Source organism: Lichenostomus cassidix, chromosome 23, assembly GCF_008360975.1.
Source record: "Lichenostomus cassidix isolate B80296 chromosome 23, HeHo_3.0, whole genome shotgun sequence".
Classification (NCBI taxonomy): Eukaryota; Metazoa; Chordata; class Aves; order Passeriformes; family Meliphagidae; genus Lichenostomus; species Lichenostomus cassidix.
The window spans coordinates 149117-166945 of record NC_139503.1 but is presented as its reverse complement, the minus strand read 5'-3'; the positions used below and the strand labels follow the sequence as shown (position 1 = coordinate 166945).

The 17829-nt window shown below is 52.8% G+C and overlaps 2 protein-coding genes and 1 long non-coding RNA gene across 12 annotated transcripts in view; 2 read left to right on the top strand and 1 right to left on the bottom strand.

Annotated features, from left to right (window-relative positions):
- Positions 1-17829, top strand: part of SESN2 (sestrin 2) — a 70829-nt gene that overhangs the window by 2561 nt on the left and 50439 nt on the right. Inside the window, exons 1-11 of one of the 8 annotated variants that reach the window (XM_085081524.1) lie at positions 228-246; positions 1138-1349; positions 2087-2152; positions 2957-3151; positions 3523-3705; positions 3981-4190; positions 4924-5074; positions 5244-5359; positions 6123-6313; positions 6735-6879; positions 6957-8000. In XM_085081524.1, the coding sequence (XP_084937650.1) occupies positions 1254-1349; positions 2087-2152; positions 2957-3151; positions 3523-3705; positions 3981-4190; positions 4924-5074; positions 5244-5359; positions 6123-6313; positions 6735-6879; positions 6957-7043 (1440 nt within the window). In that variant the 5' untranslated portion in view covers positions 228-246; positions 1138-1253 and the 3' untranslated portion in view covers positions 7044-8000. Of the gene's footprint in view, positions 1-55; positions 1581-2086; positions 2153-2354; positions 2814-2956; positions 3152-3522; positions 3706-3980; positions 4191-4923; positions 5075-5243; positions 5360-6122; positions 6314-6734; positions 6880-6956; positions 8001-17829 lie in introns of those variants that run through there. The other 7 variants (XM_085081525.1, XR_014856331.1, XM_085081523.1 and 4 more) reach the window with 7 other exon arrangements.
- On the bottom strand, positions 5641-10129 carry LOC146427656 (uncharacterized). The gene is made up of 3 exons (XR_014856332.1): positions 9212-10129; positions 6154-6464; positions 5641-5906 (listed from the first exon to the last, which is right to left on the bottom strand). It is a non-coding gene; the product is annotated as an uncharacterized LOC146427656 (long non-coding RNA).
- PHACTR4 (phosphatase and actin regulator 4) overlaps positions 10572-17829 on the top strand; it is a 59827-nt gene continuing 52569 nt past the window's right edge. Inside the window, exon 1 of one of the 3 annotated variants that reach the window (XM_085081519.1) lies at positions 10572-10669. The gene's annotated coding sequence lies outside the window, so the exon portion shown is untranslated. Of the gene's footprint in view, positions 10670-11190; positions 11248-17829 lie in introns of those variants that run through there. The other 2 variants (XM_085081521.1, XM_085081520.1) reach the window with 2 other exon arrangements.

The following is a 17829-nucleotide window of genomic DNA, read 5'->3' as shown; positions in this document are numbered from 1 at the left end:
CACGCCCACGAGCTTCCATTGGTCGGTGCGGATCGGGGGCGTGTCTTTCCGCCCCGTGCTATGTAAGAGCGGCGGGCGTGGGGTCTCTGTGGAGTGTTGGGGTGTCCGCGGGGTGTCCGCGGCCTCCAGGGGCACCCAGGGTTGTCTCCACTGCCTGGCCCCGCCGTAATGCTGGTGGCCGGCTCGCCGTGCCGCCCCGCGGGACCGGAGGAGCACTGGGGCTGCGGGGCCCGGCGAGGCGGCCAGGTAAGGGCTCCCGGGCTGCATCGCCGCATCCCCCGGGGCAGCCGGGATGCAGCCCGCATGGGGGTCCCTCGGGGAGGCGCTGGGTGTGCGCCCCTGACCCGCGGCCGCTGTCCCTCTCCAGCCCGGGGTCAGCCGGCCCTGGCCGGCTGCAGGGAAGGGAGAAGCCGGGACGTGTCCAGAAACCGGCTGGAGTGCAGCAACAGCCCTTTGGCTCGTCCACTTTGCAGCGAGGCTAAAACTAGGGGTGTTGAGGAGCGGGCTGGGTGCTGGGATCTCCCGCAGTCTCCTGGGCATGGGGCGGCCCTGTCCAGGTATGGGGGACTTTGGGAGTCTGGAAGGGGAAACCTGGGGGTCTCCGAACCTTCCAGGAGCTGGAATGTGTGTGGGACCCGGGCAGAGCCTTCAGGAATGGCCGGGCACAAAGGGAAAATGCGGCAGGGCTGTGATGGCATGTGCCTTTCGGGGTAGGTGAGGGGCCTTGCAGGAGGCTGGGGATCTTCAGGGGCTCCTGTTGTTTGGCTCATGCTGCTGTTATCGGGCTGGGTATAGGATCTTTGGCATACCCATTAACCAAGACATCTGGAAAACATCTGGTGTCACCCAGGGCTTATGCATTTGGAGTCGAGTGTGGAAAACTGGGGTCCGGGGGTGTCCATGGAACTTTGCAGGATCTCCTTGACCTTCCCAAGCAACCAGACCGCTGGTCTACAATGTCAGTCCACTAACATCTTGAGTATCCTGAAAAGCTGGGAATTGCCTCTATTTGCAAGACTTATTTTACCCCCTCAAAAAAGAAGAAAAAAAAAAGCTTTCTTTCTCTTGTTCCTGCATTCCATTCGCTGTCCTATGCCAGGGAATCTCTTGAACCATCAGATAGTTCTTTCTCCTCAGACGCAGAGTCAGCACGGAACCAAGGAGCCAAGTCAGTAGCAGGAGCCTGATCCCGCTGTCACCTTATGGTGCTTCCATGGTGACTCAGGGCAGGAGCATCCCATGAGAGCCATTGGATGAGGGCAACCCTGGCTTTGCCCTGGCCGTATCCTGGTGCCGTGTCCCGCTGCCCAGCGCATGGGAAGCGCGTGGCTGCACTGACAGCTGCTGTGGTCAGTTCGTGCCATCCCACACCCCTTCCCTGCTCAGGGGACGGTGCCAGGCTGCACCTTCCACCTCCATAGGGATTAGTATTATGACATTGTCCCTGTCTGTGGGAGCAGATCATCCAGTTCACCCAGTAACTAACTGGGTGCTGTGGAAGCATAACTGCCCACTTTCAGCTCTGAGGAGTGTGGGGCAGAAAGGATCTGAACCCCGTGCTTGGAGTAGGGGGAGCCCCTGTAAGTAAGGGCTCATTTCTGGAGTAACTGTGTTAATTAATGGGGGAAAAGGGGGGGGGGGGGCGGGGCGGGGGGCGGCGGCGTGGAATGGTGATGTTTAGTGGCATTTTGTGCCCAGGGAGAGGTTAGTGAGAATCTTGGGCGCCATGTCTTTGCTGTTGATTGTAACCACAGTGCTGCTCCTGATCCCCACTGCCGTCCTGCGGGACCCCCGCATCGCGTTTTTCCCTCTGTTTTCCCATAGAGTTGGTAAACCACAGCTCGGGGTGGTGTCACCGCTCCCGACCAGTGGGGCCGCAGCTCCGGCGTTTCGGTGTGTCACACACGTCCGGGAGCGGAGCAACATCCCAGCCCGGTTTCATCAGGCGCTGCCAGCCTGACGCAAAGGGTGTGGGGGCGATGGCCCCGTGGCCCGTGCCGGGTGTCTGCCTGACTCACTCCTTCCGGTGACACTGACGAGGATATTCGGTCACTCCGGTGACTCCCGGCTGCTCCTTCCTTCCTAGGAAAGAGGGATCAAGGTTCCCTGGGAGCTGGCGAAGGGCCCCAGCACCTTCATTCCTCTGAGAGAGGTAAAGCAATGGGGATGGACTTGGGTGGGGTGTCCTTCCTGCTGGGGGGCTCCTTCACCCTTCCCTGCTCCGGGTGGGGGAGGCAGGAAGAATTCCCAACCCCCAAGTTCCTAGTGCCTGGTGGGGTGGGATGCTGGAGGAGGAGAAGGGCGTCACCCAGCCCAGGGGAACTCCTGTGGCTGTGTATGTGTGGTGGGGGGGGATGTTCTGGAGGTTGGGGGAACAGTTGTGTTTCACCCTGGTGTTTGCCTGCCCTGCCTGTGCCTCAGTTTCCCCACTCATCCAAACATATCTGTGTTTCTTTCCCCTGTGATGCAAAGGCCTCCACCCCTGCCCTGCTGCCCCAACCCCCCCAAAATTCTCCCCTGAAATCCCCAGGGCACCTGAGCCCTATCTCAGCACCCACGATCCAGATGTTCCTCCTCTCTTAGAGATAGCGCCGTGGTTTCGTCACTGCGCTGGGGGGGGCTGAGCCCCATCTCCTCCCCTTCACTCCAGAGCCCAAACAAACAACCCAACCCACGGGCTGAGCCAGACAGGCTGTGTGGGATCTGTCATGGAGACCCCCAAACACACCCTGCCCCCCGGGGCTTTGAACGGCGAGATGGGCAACGGGGGTCATCGGCGGTGTCCGTTCCGGAGGTGGGGCACTTCCAATGGGGTGAGGATCTAATGCTGGTGTTCTTGGGTGCCTGCGTCTTGCTTGTTGGAGGGGGTGGTCTCTCTTTAGGTTAGGGGGGTGTTGGGAAGAGTGGGGGCCTACATCTCACAGCCCTTCACTTCCCTCCTCTCCTCATTCCACAGATCCCGCAGGAAGGTGGGGAGAACAGCCTGCGCCAGCTCCTTGAGGCCTTCGTCTCAGCTGGCAGGGTGGACCACGTCACCATGGTCATGGGGCTGCACCCCCAGTACCTCAGCAGCTTCTGGAAGACCCAGTACCTCCTGCTGCGCATGGATGGGCCCCTGCCCTACCACAAGCGCCACTACATTGCCATCATGGTGAGCAGCAGGGGCCTGAGGGTGTGGAGACACAAGGGGCTACGTGGGGTCCAAGCACTGCAGCTCAGGAGGTGTTTGGGACCCCACAGTTGGGCCCCTCTCTGATCTGAGGTCCCAAAAGCTTGGAAACCCCTTTGGGGTTGGTGCCCACCCAGGGTACCTCAGCACTCTCCCTCCAGGAGCCCTGGGGACTGGTATTGATAGTTAGGGGGGAAAAAAAAGACCTGTCTGGAACTTGTATCCCCAGGGAAAATCCTCCAGGTGCAAAGTGGGAGGAGTGTGACTCCCTGCCTTGGCTTCTTCAAGGGCTCATAGCAGGGTTGGGGGTGCCCTGGCCAGTGCTGGGAACTGACTGCTGGCTCTCCCTACAGGCAGCAGCCCGGCACCGGTGCTCCTATCTGGTGGGATTGCACATGGGGGAGTTCCTGCAGGTGGGGGGCAACCCTGCGTGGCTGCAGGGGCTGCACTGTGCCCCCCAAAAACTCCGAAACCTTAATGAGATCAATAAGCTACTGGCGCACCGGCCCTGGCTCGTCACCAAGGAGCACATCGAGGTGAGAGCTGATGCTACCAGCACAGATCTGCCCCCCAACCATACTGTTTGACCCCAGGGACCACATCTCTGCTTGCACAGCTCCCAGGTTTAACCGTGTCAGGGCTGAGGGAGTCAGTGGGATGGGAAGGGACAACTTGCCCCTGATGGGTCTATGGGTGAGGCACTTTCCAAATATGCTCCTGTGTCCCTGCCCTTGGTTTGCCCCAGCACTGGGCTGTGGGAGAGATACAGCTGAGGGCTGGAGGGTCTCTCCAACCCCCCTGTGTGTCGCAGGCTCTGCTGAAGCCGGGGGAGGACAGCTGGTCGCTGGCAGAGCTGGTGCAGGCACTGGTGCTCCTCACCCATTACCACTCACTCGCATCCTTTGTCTTCGGCTGTGGCATCAAACCTGAGGAGGACCAGGATGGGGGGAACAGCTGCTGGCCCCCCTCACCCCACAGTGACAGCAGCCCTGCCTCTGATGACAGCATGGGGGGCTCTGGGGTAAGAGGAACTTTGCCTTGCAGGGGTATGAGGACACAGTGGGGTGCTGTATCCTTTATGGGGCTTCCCCTGGGAAATACAGAGTGGCTTGGGTTGGAAGGACCTTAAAACCCATCTCGTTCCACCCCTTCTGATGGGCAGCAATACCTCCCACTAAACCAAGTTGCTCCAAGCCCCACGCAACCTGGCCTTGGACACTTGCAGGGATGGGGCAGCCACAGCTTCTCTGGGCAAACTCTGTCAGGGCCTCCCCATCCTCCCATGGAAGAATTCCTTTGCAATATTCTATCTATCCCTTCCTTCTTGCAGTGGGAAGCCACTCCCCCTTGTCCTGTCCCTGCAGGCTGTTGTCCCCAGTCCCTCTCCAGCTCTCCTGCAACCCCTTAAGACACTGGAAGGGGCTGTTAAGGTCTTCCTGGAGCCTTCCCTTCTCCAGGCTGAACGGCCCCAGCTCTCCCAGTCTGTCTCCAGAGCAGAGGAGCTCCAACTCCTGGAGCATCTCTGTGGCCTTTATTGGGAACAACAGATGCATCAGAGCTATGCAGTATCTTCCACATCCTCCATAGGTCTTCCCCCTCCTCCCAGGCCCAGGGATGGGTCATGGGAGCTGCTGGAATCTGGGCATGACAAACCCAGTGGCAGATGCTTGGTTGAGCAGCCCTGGGAGTGCCCCGAGTGCCAGCAGATCTTGGTCAACCAGGGGCAGGGTTGACCCTGCCCTGTGCTTCCCCAGAGCACAGATGCCATGCAGGAGGTGGAGGTGCTGATGGAGAAGATGAAGTTGCTGCAGGAAAACCAGCTGGAGGAGGAAGGAGTCACACAGGAGGAGATGGCAACGCGGTTCGAACTGGAGAAGATGGAGAGTTTGCTGGTCCCTTCCTCAGGTGAGGATGTGCAGGGGGCAACTGGCTGTGGGGGGAGGTCCCCATGGGCCAGGGGAGCCCAGGGGATGGGGAGAAGGATCCAGAATCTGCCTGAGGGGGAGCAGAATCAGCTCCCTAGTGCAGTGTTGGCTGTGTCTGGGCTCACAGCTGCTACGGTGCTGCCTTGTAGGTATTTCGGATGCTTCCCTGCAGTCCAACATCCGCTGCTTCCTGGAAGACCCAGAGTTTGGATACAAGGACTTCACACGGAGGGGGGAGCAGGCCCCCCCCACTTTCCGTGCACAGGTGGGTGCTCAGGAGTGGCTCAGGTCTGGGGGGTAGCTCCTACTTATATTGGGGTGGTTCCCAGGTTTGGGGACAGTGGGTGAATGGCTGGAGCTGAGAAACCTGGTGCTGAGAGTTGGCAGAGAGGTGTCAGCTTAGGGGGAGATCCCACCTTATGTCCCTGGCTTTGGAGGGTGTCATGGTTTTAGCCCAGATGGAGATGAAACACAACCAGCTGCTCACTCAGCCCCCCCCTTTCTTCCCCCCAAACCAGAGAGGAGAATCAAAATAAAACTTGTATGTTGAGATAAGAACAGTTTAATATTGAAAAGAAAGTAAAATACAATATTAATGGTAAATTATTATAATAAGGACAATGAAAAGGGAAAAAACAAGTGATGCACCATGCAATTGCTCAGCACCCGCTGACCAATGCCAGAGCCCCCTTTCCAAACCCAGACTGGCCCCTTCCAGGTAACTCTGTCCAGTTTATATACTTGGGTGTGGAATATCCCTCTGGTCAGTTTGGGTCACCTGTCCTGGATATGCTCCCTCCCACTGGCAGAGCCTGAAACATGAGAAAAGAAATCCTTGACTCAGGATAACCAAACTTAGCAATAAGACAAACCATTAGTGTGTCACCAACACCCTTCTCATTCCAAATCCAAAACGCAGCACTGGAACAACTACTGAGAAGAAATTAACTCTACCCTGCCTGAAACCAGGATAGAGGAACCCCAGTCTTCCCCATCAAACCCCTACCCCAGCATCCTTTCTCCATCAGGATTACACCTGGGAGGACCATGGCTACTCACTGATCAACCGCCTGTACCCAGACGTGGGGCAGCTCCTAGATGAGAAGTTCCAGGTGGTTTACAACCTGACCTACAACACCATCGCCATGCACTGCGGTGTGGACACCTCCATGCTGCGCCGGGCTATCTGGAACTACGTCCACTGTGTCTTTGGCATCCGGTACATCCCCAAAACATGGCTGGAGTTTCTTCTCCAGTTTGGGAAGAGTCCAGGAGCAGGTCCACTGACTTGGTCTTGGTTATTGTGTTGCTGCTGCTTCACTAAGGCAAAGTGATGCTGTTGGTGAGCTTGGCTGAGGTTCAGAAGCAGCCTGGGAAAGGAGAATTTAGGAAGAAATTACTGTAAGTGTGGTGAGGCCTTGGCAGAGTTTGCCCAGAGAGGTGGTGGGATCCTTATCTCTGGAAGTGTCCAAGCTCTGGTTGGACCGGGCATGGAGCAACCTGGTCTAGTGGAAGGTGTCCTTGCCCATGGCAGGTGCTGGGATTAGATGGGCTTTAAGATCCCTTCCAACACAAGCCATTCCATAATTCTATGAATGCAGAAGGCTTGTGGCTGGAATAACACATCCTCCTCTCTCCAGCTATGATGACTATGACTACGGGGAGGTGAACCAGCTCCTGGAGCGCAACTTGAAGATCTACATCAAGACAGTGGCATGCTACCCAGAGAAGACAACCAAGCAGATCTACACACAGTTCTGGAGGCACTTCAAACACTCAGAGAAGGTACTGCCCCATCCCTTCCCCTCCTGGCAGGGTGTTTGGGGGTGCTGACCCCGTGCCTGACCCCACTCTCGCTGTAGGTGCACATCAACCTGCTCCTGCTGGAAGCACGGATGCAGGCAGCTCTGCTCTATGCCCTCAGGGCTGTCACCCGCTACATGACCTGAACTGCCTCTGCTCTCTCCTCTTCCCTCTTCCTCCTGCCCTGGCTGTGCAGGAAAGGCTAGGAGGCAGCTGGTACCCAAAGATTCATCTGGAGTATTGTCTCCCTGCTTAATGGGCTTGGAGCTGTGGAAAGGAAGTGGGGCTTCCCTGCACTTTCTCCCAGGAAAGGGGAGCTCCTGAGAAGCTGTCAGTGCTGGGAAGACCCTGAAGTGCTGCCCTGGGCTCAGCAGAGCTGTGAGTGCTCCACTGCTCTGTGCCTTTTTGGAATTAGCCCAAACTGTGGGTGCACACTGTGGGTGCAGTGCTAGTGTCACACCCTTGTGACAAGTCCTGGCACCGAGGCTGCCACCACAGAGGACTGTGTTCCCCTGCCAGAGATAGCCAGAGGGTATCATGGACTTCATCCCTGCTTTTTCGGTCCTGCCATGCTGGGAGACACTGATGCTGGTGGGGGTGCTGCCCAGGCACCCCCTCCCCACCTTTCTGCCTCATCCCCTGTGATTTGGGATGTGATGTGCCTTTAACCTGAGTGCCAGGGCAGGAGCAGGGCAAGGGTAGAAATACCCGAGTGTGTTTTACACCTTTTTGTATTGTTTTCCAACCACTGGCACATCTGCACCGCCTTAGCTTTAGGGGCCAAGGTAGGGAGCTGTGCTGGGGCATGAGGCTCCCTCAGCCCCTCTCCTGCTGTGAGGGTGGCAAGGTGGGATGGGGTGATCATGGCCTTGTCCAGATACGCTAGAGCATTTCCAGCAGCACAGGTTGCCAGGGAGGTGCCTGTTGGGGAGCAGGATCCAGGGCCAGCAGCATCACCACCCTTGGTTTGGCTTGTTGCATCATAGCTCCACTCAAGTTATTTCTATACTTTTGGGGTATATTTACTCCTGACTGGGCATGGAAATGCCCCTCTAACTTTGCTGTGAATCTTGTTTGAAAAAAATAAAACAGTTCTTTTTTAATTCTTTTTCCTTTTTCACTTTTCCCTTGGTCAGCCCAGGGGCTGATCCTGTATGGCATGTCTAGAGTGCAGGGGTTCTGCTGCTCTGGGGGTGCCTGGGAGCATCCCTGAGTTGTCCAAGGGGGAATGTAGGAGGCTTGAGTACTCCCCGTTTGCCTGAGGGGGGTAGGTTTGACTTCAGTGCACCCTCCTTGTGGTGACTGTTTCCAGTCTTTCCTGGCTGCAACATCTTCCTGGAAAGCCAGGATTTGAACGTGACACTCATCCCACTGTGGGTGTCCCATGGGATGCTCTGATCCGCTGCTGGGATGAAGCTGAGCTGCAGTGGTGCTGGTGGGGTGAAGCAGCACTGTGGACACCCCAACCCCATGCTGTGGAGCCCAGCACTTATCAGGGTCTGAGCAGAAGCCCTTGAAAGCTGCTGATAAGATCCCTGAGGAGGGGCCAGCTCCGCATGGGAGGTGCTTCCCTGTGTGCCTGAGGAGCCAGATCCTGGCTCTGAGGCTGTTGGGACCTTCTGACCCCTGCAGCCACATAGGACCTGCCATGCTGCCCCTCTGAGTAGGGATGTGGAGGGCAGTGGGGCTAGAAGGGAGGCTTGGTGAGAGTTTGCTGGGGATTTATAGGGCAGAGTCTCTGTTTTGGGGGAAAGAGGTTTGGGAGCAAATTTTTTTAGGAAACTGAGGCAGGACAGGGCTTCTCGGGCTTTGCGGATTTGTGCAAAAGGTGGAGGTAACAGCAAAGCCCCTACAAAGTGCTGTACTTCTAGAGTGTCACCCTGTAGCACCAGAGAACAGTGTGTGGGGATGTGGGGGGCTTGGGGAGCTGAGCCAGCCCTGGGGCCTCCTTTATCTCATCACTGGGGTCATTGCATCAAAATAACCCTCTTTGTTTTTTCACTTGGTCACAATTACAAACCAATAAACTGCTCATCCAGTGAATAACCAAAGCCTGCTATTTGTGTACATATATATAATTTATCAGCAGCTTTTACTGTTGTCTTGCAGAGCAGGCGTGTTAATAATCTCCCTACCTGGAGCTGATAGTTATGATCCCAATAGATGCTATTTTTTTTCACTACACTTGCCCTCAATTTAAAAACATAATGTGTTAGTGGTGTTTAACACACAGCAAAGCAACAGGAAATAATAGTAGTAGTAGTAATAGTAATAATAATAATCATCTGTGCTGAAGGAGCACTTTAGGACTTACGGATGGCAGGGTGGCGGTCTGTAAGCTCACAGCCCTCTGCAGGTAAAAAGCTCATTGCTTTGGGTTTAAGATGATAATGGGTCTGTCATGATGTAGCTGATAACCTGTCCTCGCTGGTGACAAATTTGGCTTATCCCGGGGGAACTGTGGGCTCTGGGCACCCCAAATGGCTGCTGGAACATTTTAGTCCTTGGGAAGCAGCCAGGCAGCAGGGATAGTGTGGGGAGGGTTGGGACCAGCGGGAATTCAGGATGTGTCCCCGAACTGCTGTCACCGTCCGGGATAGGGGTGCCCACCCCGCACCCCCAGCTCTGTGACAGCAGCGAGATGAACACCCCGCTGGGTGCAAGGGGGTCGCCAACACTTGTCAGGACAACGGAAGGGACAGACCGGCTCCACAGCCCGGAGCTGTTGGGATTTACAGCGCAAAATATCCCGAATCCAGCCCAGCCTCGGAGGGGCTGAAAATGGGTGGGTGGGACCGGCCCGAGGCTAAGGTTCGGGACTCGTCGGTCCTCCCTGGCTCCTCCCCGCCGCCGCCTCGGTGTCCCCTCCGCGCCGCTCCACGGCTTCCCCGGGTCGGCAGCGCCGCTCGGTGGGAGTCGGCGAGAGCTACGGACCGACAACTGGAATCAGCCCCGCCATGATCCCGCCCCGCCTCCCTGCTCCAAATCTGCCCTGTATCGCCGCTCTCTACGGAGGCCTGAGATTTTCAGAGCGAGATTTCCCTTGCCGGAGTGTTAAAGGCTAAGTCCACCTCCGAGGTAACCCAGGGAACCATCTTAGGCTTCTGCAGGCAACCCCCAAACCCAAAGCCTTATCCCAGCCCTCCCAACAACCCATCACCCCCCATGCCAACTCTCCATGACCCCTGTCAACTCCTGACCCCAAAGCCCCACTCCTACACCCCCAGCACTCCAGCAACACCCATAGAAAGCCCCCACAGCCCTCCATCTCCACACAACCTCACCCCACACTCCCACCAACCCCCACCCCACAGCCCTAAAATCCCACTCACACCCTGACCCCAAAGTCTCATCCTTCCAGCACTCCCCACCCCAACCCTCCATGATCCCTGGCCTCAGAGCCTCCCCCCAGCCTCCTCCCTCCTCCCATAAACTCCCACCCCAAACCTCCTCTTGACCCTAAAGCCTCACTCCAGACACCCCCATCACACCCCCAACGCCAAACCTCCACGTTCCCACTCTTCTCTGCTCCGGGGGGCGTGTCCTGCCACCGAGGGGCGCGTCCTCCCGCCGGCCGCACTACATCTCCCGGTATGCCCCACCAGCAGCTTCCGGCGGGGCGGCCCGGGAGCGGCGGCGGCGGCGGCGGCGGCGGCGGCGGCGGCGGCGGCGGCGGCGGCGGCGGCGGCGGCGGCAGCAGCAGCAGGTGAGGGCGGGCGGGGGCCCGAGAGCGCCGGCACGGCCCGGGGAGCCCCGCCGGGGGAAAGGACGGGTCCGGAGACCCCCCGGCTTGGCCCTGCCGAGCCCCCTGCTCAGGGGCAGCGCTTCGGGACGGGGGCGGGGAGCGAGAAGGGGCGATCGCTGAGGGGAACTGGGTGCACCTCGGGGACCCCTGGGGATGCCGCGGAGGAGCTGGGGCTGTGCTGGCGCTGCAGGCCGACCGGGCCGGGGGCGTCTCGTGCAGGCTCCACGGGAATCGGCTCGCGGGTCAAACACAGCCCGCACACCGGCTCTAAATACAGCGAGCGGAGTTCCCGTCCCTGTTTGCTGCTGTCCTCCGAAGGACAATTCGGCAACCCTGAACGGCTTGGACTGGGACTACGCTAAAACCCGGTTTTTCGTCCCTGCTGCCCTCCTGTGCCTTTTCCTGAGTGTTTCCACCTTCCCCAAAGTTCTCTCTGAGGCAGCCCCGTTGGTATTTCTTTGTTTGATCTCTCCTGTCTTAATGTTGACTGAAATTTGAAACGTCCCCACTGTGCTTTCTGGCTTAATTGTTCTTTCCTTCTGTTTGCACGCAGATGAATTATTTACCTTTGTGCCTTGCATTGGGTTGTGTTTGTCCAGGTGGAGGTAGGTAGGGCTCGGTGCCCTTCTCTGGGGCTGAAATACTGCAAAAAAAAGTGAATGATGTGAGAAGGTGCTCAGCTGAGGCTGCAATGAACTATAAAGCTCCTCAAGCTTTAGGATGTTTAAATGCTGCTTCCACAAGCTTAGAAGGAGAAGTGGGAATCAATCCCAGAATGGCTTGGGTTGGCAAGGACGTTAAAGCACCTCTTGTTCCTCGTCTTGCCATGGGCAGGGACTCCTTTCACTATCCCAGGTTACTCCAAGCCCTGTCCAACCTGGTCTTGGAGGCTTCCAGGGATGGGGCAGTCACAGCTTCTCTGGGCAACCTATGCCAGGGCCTCAGCTCTCTCACAGGGATGAATTTCTTCCCAATATCCATCTAAATCTCTCTTTGTTTAGTTTGGAACTGTTCCCCTTGTCCTGTCACTTTCTGCCTGTATAAAAAGTCATTCTCCCTCTTTTTATAATCTTCATTCAAGTATTGGAAGGCTGCAGTGAGATCTCCCAGGAGCCTTCTCATCTGCTTGTAATTGCTTCTTTATTGCTTAAAGAAATCTGGAATTTTACAGGAGTGAGTGTTAAACTTGAAGTTTGCTTTTGAAAAACAGGAGCATCAGCATGTCCTGGGCCGAATCAGGGAAGGGGATTGATGAAGTTTCCATAGCCCACTCTTGGTGGGTAAAGGATGTTCAGCTCAGTTAGTTTGATATGCTATGGAAGTCACAAGGGAGTGTAATTAGATTCCCCTCCCTGCTGTGATTTCCTGAGGAATGCCTGATGCTCTTCAAGCAGACTGTTCAAATCAATCCAAATTGCTTTTAAGAGCAGACAACACTGAAAATCGTAAACTTACATGGTTTAAATTCCTTTTTGTGAGGACCGCAAAAAAGGGCAAAATAAAGCAAAAATGAGGCCGGTTGTGAGGGACAAGACTGGTACAGGTACACCAACTGAAGTTGAATATCTGGACAGTGATGGCAACAAAACCCCTTTCAGAGTAGGTTTAAGCCTGTTCTTGCCAACAATGCTGGGAATGACTTCCCTGTTTTGTACCAAATCAAGGTGGTTTGAAATGTGTCAGTGTGTACTTTCACAGGTGACAGTGTTATCTGATAATAGAGTGTTTTTGCAAGGAACATTTTCTTTCTGGATTACCAAGAAATTAACTGTGTCTGAGGCACAGAGCATCCTCAAGTCCTGGGAGATGGAGTGGGAGTCCTGTTGGGAGCACAGGGCAGTGCCACAAACAAGGGGAATGTGATTGCATCCTTGTTTTCATGCCGCTGGATCAGTGATCTGTGATTATACAGCCTTGTACTTCATTCAATCACTGGTTAATTTGATTTCCAGTTTAATTTGATGACAGTTTTGAGAGCCAAATCATTTGTATTTAAACAAATGGCTTCTATTTTGATCAAATTTCATTGTGTTTGGCATGTGTTGGAGCATTATGTGTATTAAAAATAGCTGAGACTGCGGCTGCTGCAGGTTTATTAGTTGGTGATGAATATTCAGTTACAAGCTGTACGAAACCTGTGTCTGGCCAGGGGTGGGGAGGGGGGTGCTTAAAGCAGAACTGGGTTTTTCTGGCTGGTCTCAGTAATACCACGAGTGAAGAAAGCTGCCAATATCCTTGGGATCATTTGGATCACCTCAAAACATGTCATTCTTCAGGCAAAACCAGAACTTTGGGCTGCAGGGAGTGCAGGGAAGCTGGTTGGGGGTAAAGATGTCATCTTGCTCCTGCCTCTATTAAGGTGGGAGTGGAGATGCTCTGGGTGATTCACAATCAGTTCCCTAATTCTCTTTAGCTGGGCTTTTCTGCATACAAGTGCTACATAGGTTTATTTTCTGAGTGTGAGAATGCTTTTATTTTTTGCTGGCAAGTTTGGAGCCTGTGGAAAACTAATGGACGTGCAACTGTGGCAGCATTGGGCCCTGGCTTTGTGTCGAGGGGAAAAAAAGCCCTTTCAGAGATCTATTTTTATCAGTTAATTAGTTGCGCTTGCTGACTTGTCAGTGCTGTGATGATAACTATTCCCAGTTCTCCCCTGTGCAGTGGGGTCATGGTTAGGCAAGGAATGCAGCAGCCAGCATGGCTGCTCATCCCCATGGCTGGAGGTTTAACTCCTTCCAAGCTGTTCCCCTGAATCCAAGGGGAGATTCCATGTGAGGAGTTGGCATATAGATATACAGAATTTTGTCAGTCTTCAGCAGAGATGCTTTCCCAATGGTGATTGTCCTTAATTTTTCCTCTGCCCGGAGGACTTGCATCTCAGTAGGAGCTGAAGTGTGGAAGTTGCTGTGATTTGCCAATGGCTGGGTGACAGGCCTGGGTTCAGAGGTAAAGACTGCAGATTTCCCAATTCTGGCTCTTATCTGCTGATTTTATCCTGAATGACTCAGGATGATCTGTCAGGGTTGGAGGGTGACCAGGCAGAACATCTAGTCATGACACATTGATATTTTGCTCCTTGTAGATGAGAAATTGTTGTTTTCCTCATTTCAAAATGATGAAGCCCTTAAACTGAAATTTCATGTGTTCGTTCTATTGCTTGGGGTGTCACTTGTTTTTGATTCTCAGCTGTGTTGAAATAGGGAGGTGAGAGGCAGGTTTGGTCGCAGCTACACCCTGGTTGTCAGTGCCTGAATTTCTTTGTTTATTGGTGACTCTCTGCTCTTTCTGCTGAGGATGAGATGGGGGGGGAGGACTAATTATCTTCAGAGAGAGGCTTTAAATGCTATTAGCCAAAAGAACAGGCTTCATCTAACTTGAATGAGTTGAGAGAAATGACATGAAGCACTTGTGGCAAAGATATGAAAACTGGGAGCAGTCCAAATGGTTTCTCTCTGCTGAACCTGGAAATAGATTTTTTTATTTCTTTTCCATGAGCCTTTAGCTGGTAGCAGCTTTGGAGGAGTCGGGAACGGGTAAACAGATTGTTAACTTTATTCTTTTGTGTTTGTGCTTTTGGCATACCGATTCCAAAGCACAGTTAGGAATTGCTCACCTACCAGCTGCATGGGGGAAGTACTGCAGTTGTGATGGGCAATTCATTATCAAGGACTAATTAACCACGGCTACTGAGTGTCATGGGGCAAAACAAGGTGCATACTGATGAGGTCGATTTGTGCAAGCCTGGCACTTCTTTGCTAGGCAGATCGTCGGTGCCTTTTGAAACACATTTGGGAAATATCACTGGACTTTGGTAGCGTTTAAGTGCTGTTAGACCTGAGGGTTTGAACCTTTTCACTGCCAGCTCCAGAAAGCTGCCACTAAAACCAGGAATCTCTTGGCTGCCAGTACGTAAAGGCTTTCCTTTAGTCAGGCAATCCCCACAAGTGAACCCCCTAATTAGAGCTGTGCTGCCACAGACGTAGTTGTCTAAAATCCAGCAAGATTAATCCCCACGGTCGATTTAAACCGTAGGCTGCCCCCGTATGGGCTTCCTTCATTACCTCACACTTGTCTGTGGGAGGGCTGAACCTCTTTCAATGTGCTTTTCTCTCCCCAGTTCTCTCCCTTAGCCTTTATGGGTGCAAGCAAGAAAAATTTGGCACTAATCCTACAGAAAAGCCTTGATTTGTAAACTTGGATCAGAGTTTGGGAGGCACTGACTTGTTTGGTGTCTGCACAGTGTTTAGTGCTGGGCCATGCTCAAGTCTCTGTGTGTAAACACCGTGTTGCTGGGGGTGACTTAGCAAAAGGTTATTGCTAGATGTTGCCTTGAGGTTGGGATTACAAGATGTGTCTCAGGCTGTGCTCATGGAAGTGAAGCTTCTAAAGGTGTTTATGGATGGGGGATAAAGCCAAAGGTTGTCGTCTTTGGAGAATTTGAGCTTTGAACAAAGCATGTTACTGTGCCACTTTTCGGAGGACTTTGGCTGTACTCACATGCCTTTGAGGGTTGTGTTCTCCTGACTAATCCTTCTCTCCTACTCAAAATCAAATCAGGGATGTCTGTCACCAAGTGAACTTGCTGCTGTAAGTCGGGGGATTGGCTGTTCCCACTGTGCCTGCTGGACGTGGGATTTGGTCAGTATTATTTCTGTGGTGGCAAGAGCTCCCCTGCAGATGCACATAAGTGCTGCTGGTGGTGTGTTATTGATTCCTTTCCTTTCCAGAGCTGTCTAAAAGTTTTTGCTGGTTTGCTGCAGTGCCAAGATCCGCAGGAAGCAGGTTTGCAGGTACAGCTGACACCTGGCAGCCTTCAGATCCCAGTGCACGGGAGACTTCAGTGGGTTTGTGCGGGGATAGAAGCAAGGTCAGGATGGTTTGAGCTGGTCTTTGCTGGTGGCCTCAAGTTCTGTGGGAATGTATTTTTAAAGCTGCTCTGCTGCAATGCTGGCAGTGGAAATCTGGATGGATCCACAGAATCTCTGCTCTGGGTTCCTGGATGGATGACCTTGTGCTGATGAGGTTATCAGCTGGGATTGAGAAGGAGAATAAATACTGAAATAGTGATAAACTGTCAGGTTTGTGCTAGCAAATTTTGGGGTTTATTTTTGGAAATATTAAGTTTAGTGTCTGTCGCAAACCAGGTGTAATTTACTGTTATGTGAGAAACAGGAGAAGCAGGAAAAGAGCTGTTACAGAATCATGGAATAAGCTCACTCGGAAGGTACTTCAGTGTCGTGGAGTCCAACTCCTACTGGATTTGTTCCCTTGTAAAGGGTGTTTGTGTGATGCCAGAGGAGAACAAATAATTAGAAGCAAAGTCTTCTTATATTTTTTGATTAGCAGCAGGTGAGAAGTGGCATGTTTCCTGTAAGGTCATGGAAGCTTCATTTACCTTGTGCAGAGAATTTTAATTTGTGCTTATATCCTGCTCCTGACTTGCTCTGTGTCCTGTTCCTTTTGCCTGTGGATCAGGACCAGAGGGCAGCAAGGTCACAGAATTTTTCATCTTAGGCTTCTAAATCAGTTTTTAACATGCAGACCCACTTACGGACAGTAGCCTTCTGATTACAGCTGTCTGTAAATGGGATTTCTCCTGCCTCAGCTCCATTTTCTTAAAGGAATATCCACCTCTACGTGAAATTGTCAGATGAGCGTGTCCAGTTCTCTTGGTTTGTACTGTTTACCAGCAGTTTTGGAGTCAGTGATGGCTTCAGGACACCTGGCTTTTCTGTACCTGTTCAGAACAAAGTGAAGGTAGTTAATAGAGAGCTAGCAGTACCAGAGAAGGGACACTTGAGGAAAACTTTCATCTGGCACCTGACACTGTAAAAAGTGGATTTTTTGCTATTATTGTTCTGTTTCACTTGTCTTACAAAGACAGGTTTATTTTTTTCCTGACTATGAGGATAAATAGTTTGCAGGGAAGGACCTTCTGGGACTGGAAAACTTTGTTCATGCAGGAACTGCTTAGTTGCTGATACCTAAGGTCAGGCTGGATTCTTCTGTCCATCAGCCAGCAAGGCTGTTAGTTGGGATTAAATATCCAGTTTGTCTGGGGGTATTGGTGGGCTTATGCAAAATGCATCTGGTGGAAAGAAAGGGGGGAATTTCAGGCTGAATTTATTAGGCTGGCTGTGTGAGGTGTCCTGAATGTGCTGCAACCTGGTCACCTGCAAAAACCTGTGTGAGCACATCAGGCTGGGGAAGTGGGATGAAGGATTGTTGTGAGGCTGCTGGATCCCCAAAATCAATGTGACGCTAGTGATTACACTAATCAGTATTATTCCACATCTGCTTCTGGCTTCCAAGTGAAGCCTTCAATCTGTATTTTAATGACTGTGTTCTCTCTACTTATCAACTATGAGTCCAGGGAAAATAAGGATGCTCAGGTCGACAGGAGGCCTGCCTGATTTAGCTCCCAGCTATGTTGTTGCCCTGGTGTTTGATGTCAGGCAAGTCACTTTTTCCTTGTTTCATCCTTCTGTCTGTCCTCTCCAAGATTACCTGTGCTTAGTGAGGGTGTTGCCATCCTCCTGTTTATAGCTAGAGGGACAAATTAGTTCATCTCAGCCTTAAGGGCTATAATTAGCAGCCAGGTTCTACTGGTCTGGTTCCATCCTGCTCCATGTCGTATGGTGTGTAGGTGGGCCCTTTAGTAAATGGAATATGAATAACAGGAGGAAGTGTTTGAGTAGCAGGTATGTTGGGTAAGTCCAGCATCAGCTGTGCTCAAGTTGTTTTTTCGTTTGCACCTTGTCACATTTTGTGAATGTGTAACTGGAAGTTTTAACTCTGCAATTTTTTTATTGAAATGCTTATTCAGGTTTCACACTGAGCCTTTCTGCCTGTGGATCTTGTTTTTTGTATTAAGTTCTTTTGCAAGGGGGGATTTTTCAGAGCTTTTTCAGTGAAATAGAGAAAAGTTTGCCTTGATTCTGCAGTAAATTCCTGCTGCTCTTGGGAAGTGGGATTTATAAAGCTGCCATGCTCCATTTCAGCATGGAAAGGGAGGTGGGGGAGAAACTACCAGAAATCCATTTCTCATTTAATATGGGATTGTATAGGTGATACTCTTGCATGGAGAGCAGCAGTCCTTGCATAAACACTGGATACATTAACATTTCTAACTAGTAAATTTATGGATAATCTCTTCTTTTGGAGGATTTATTCTGATTTGAGAGCAT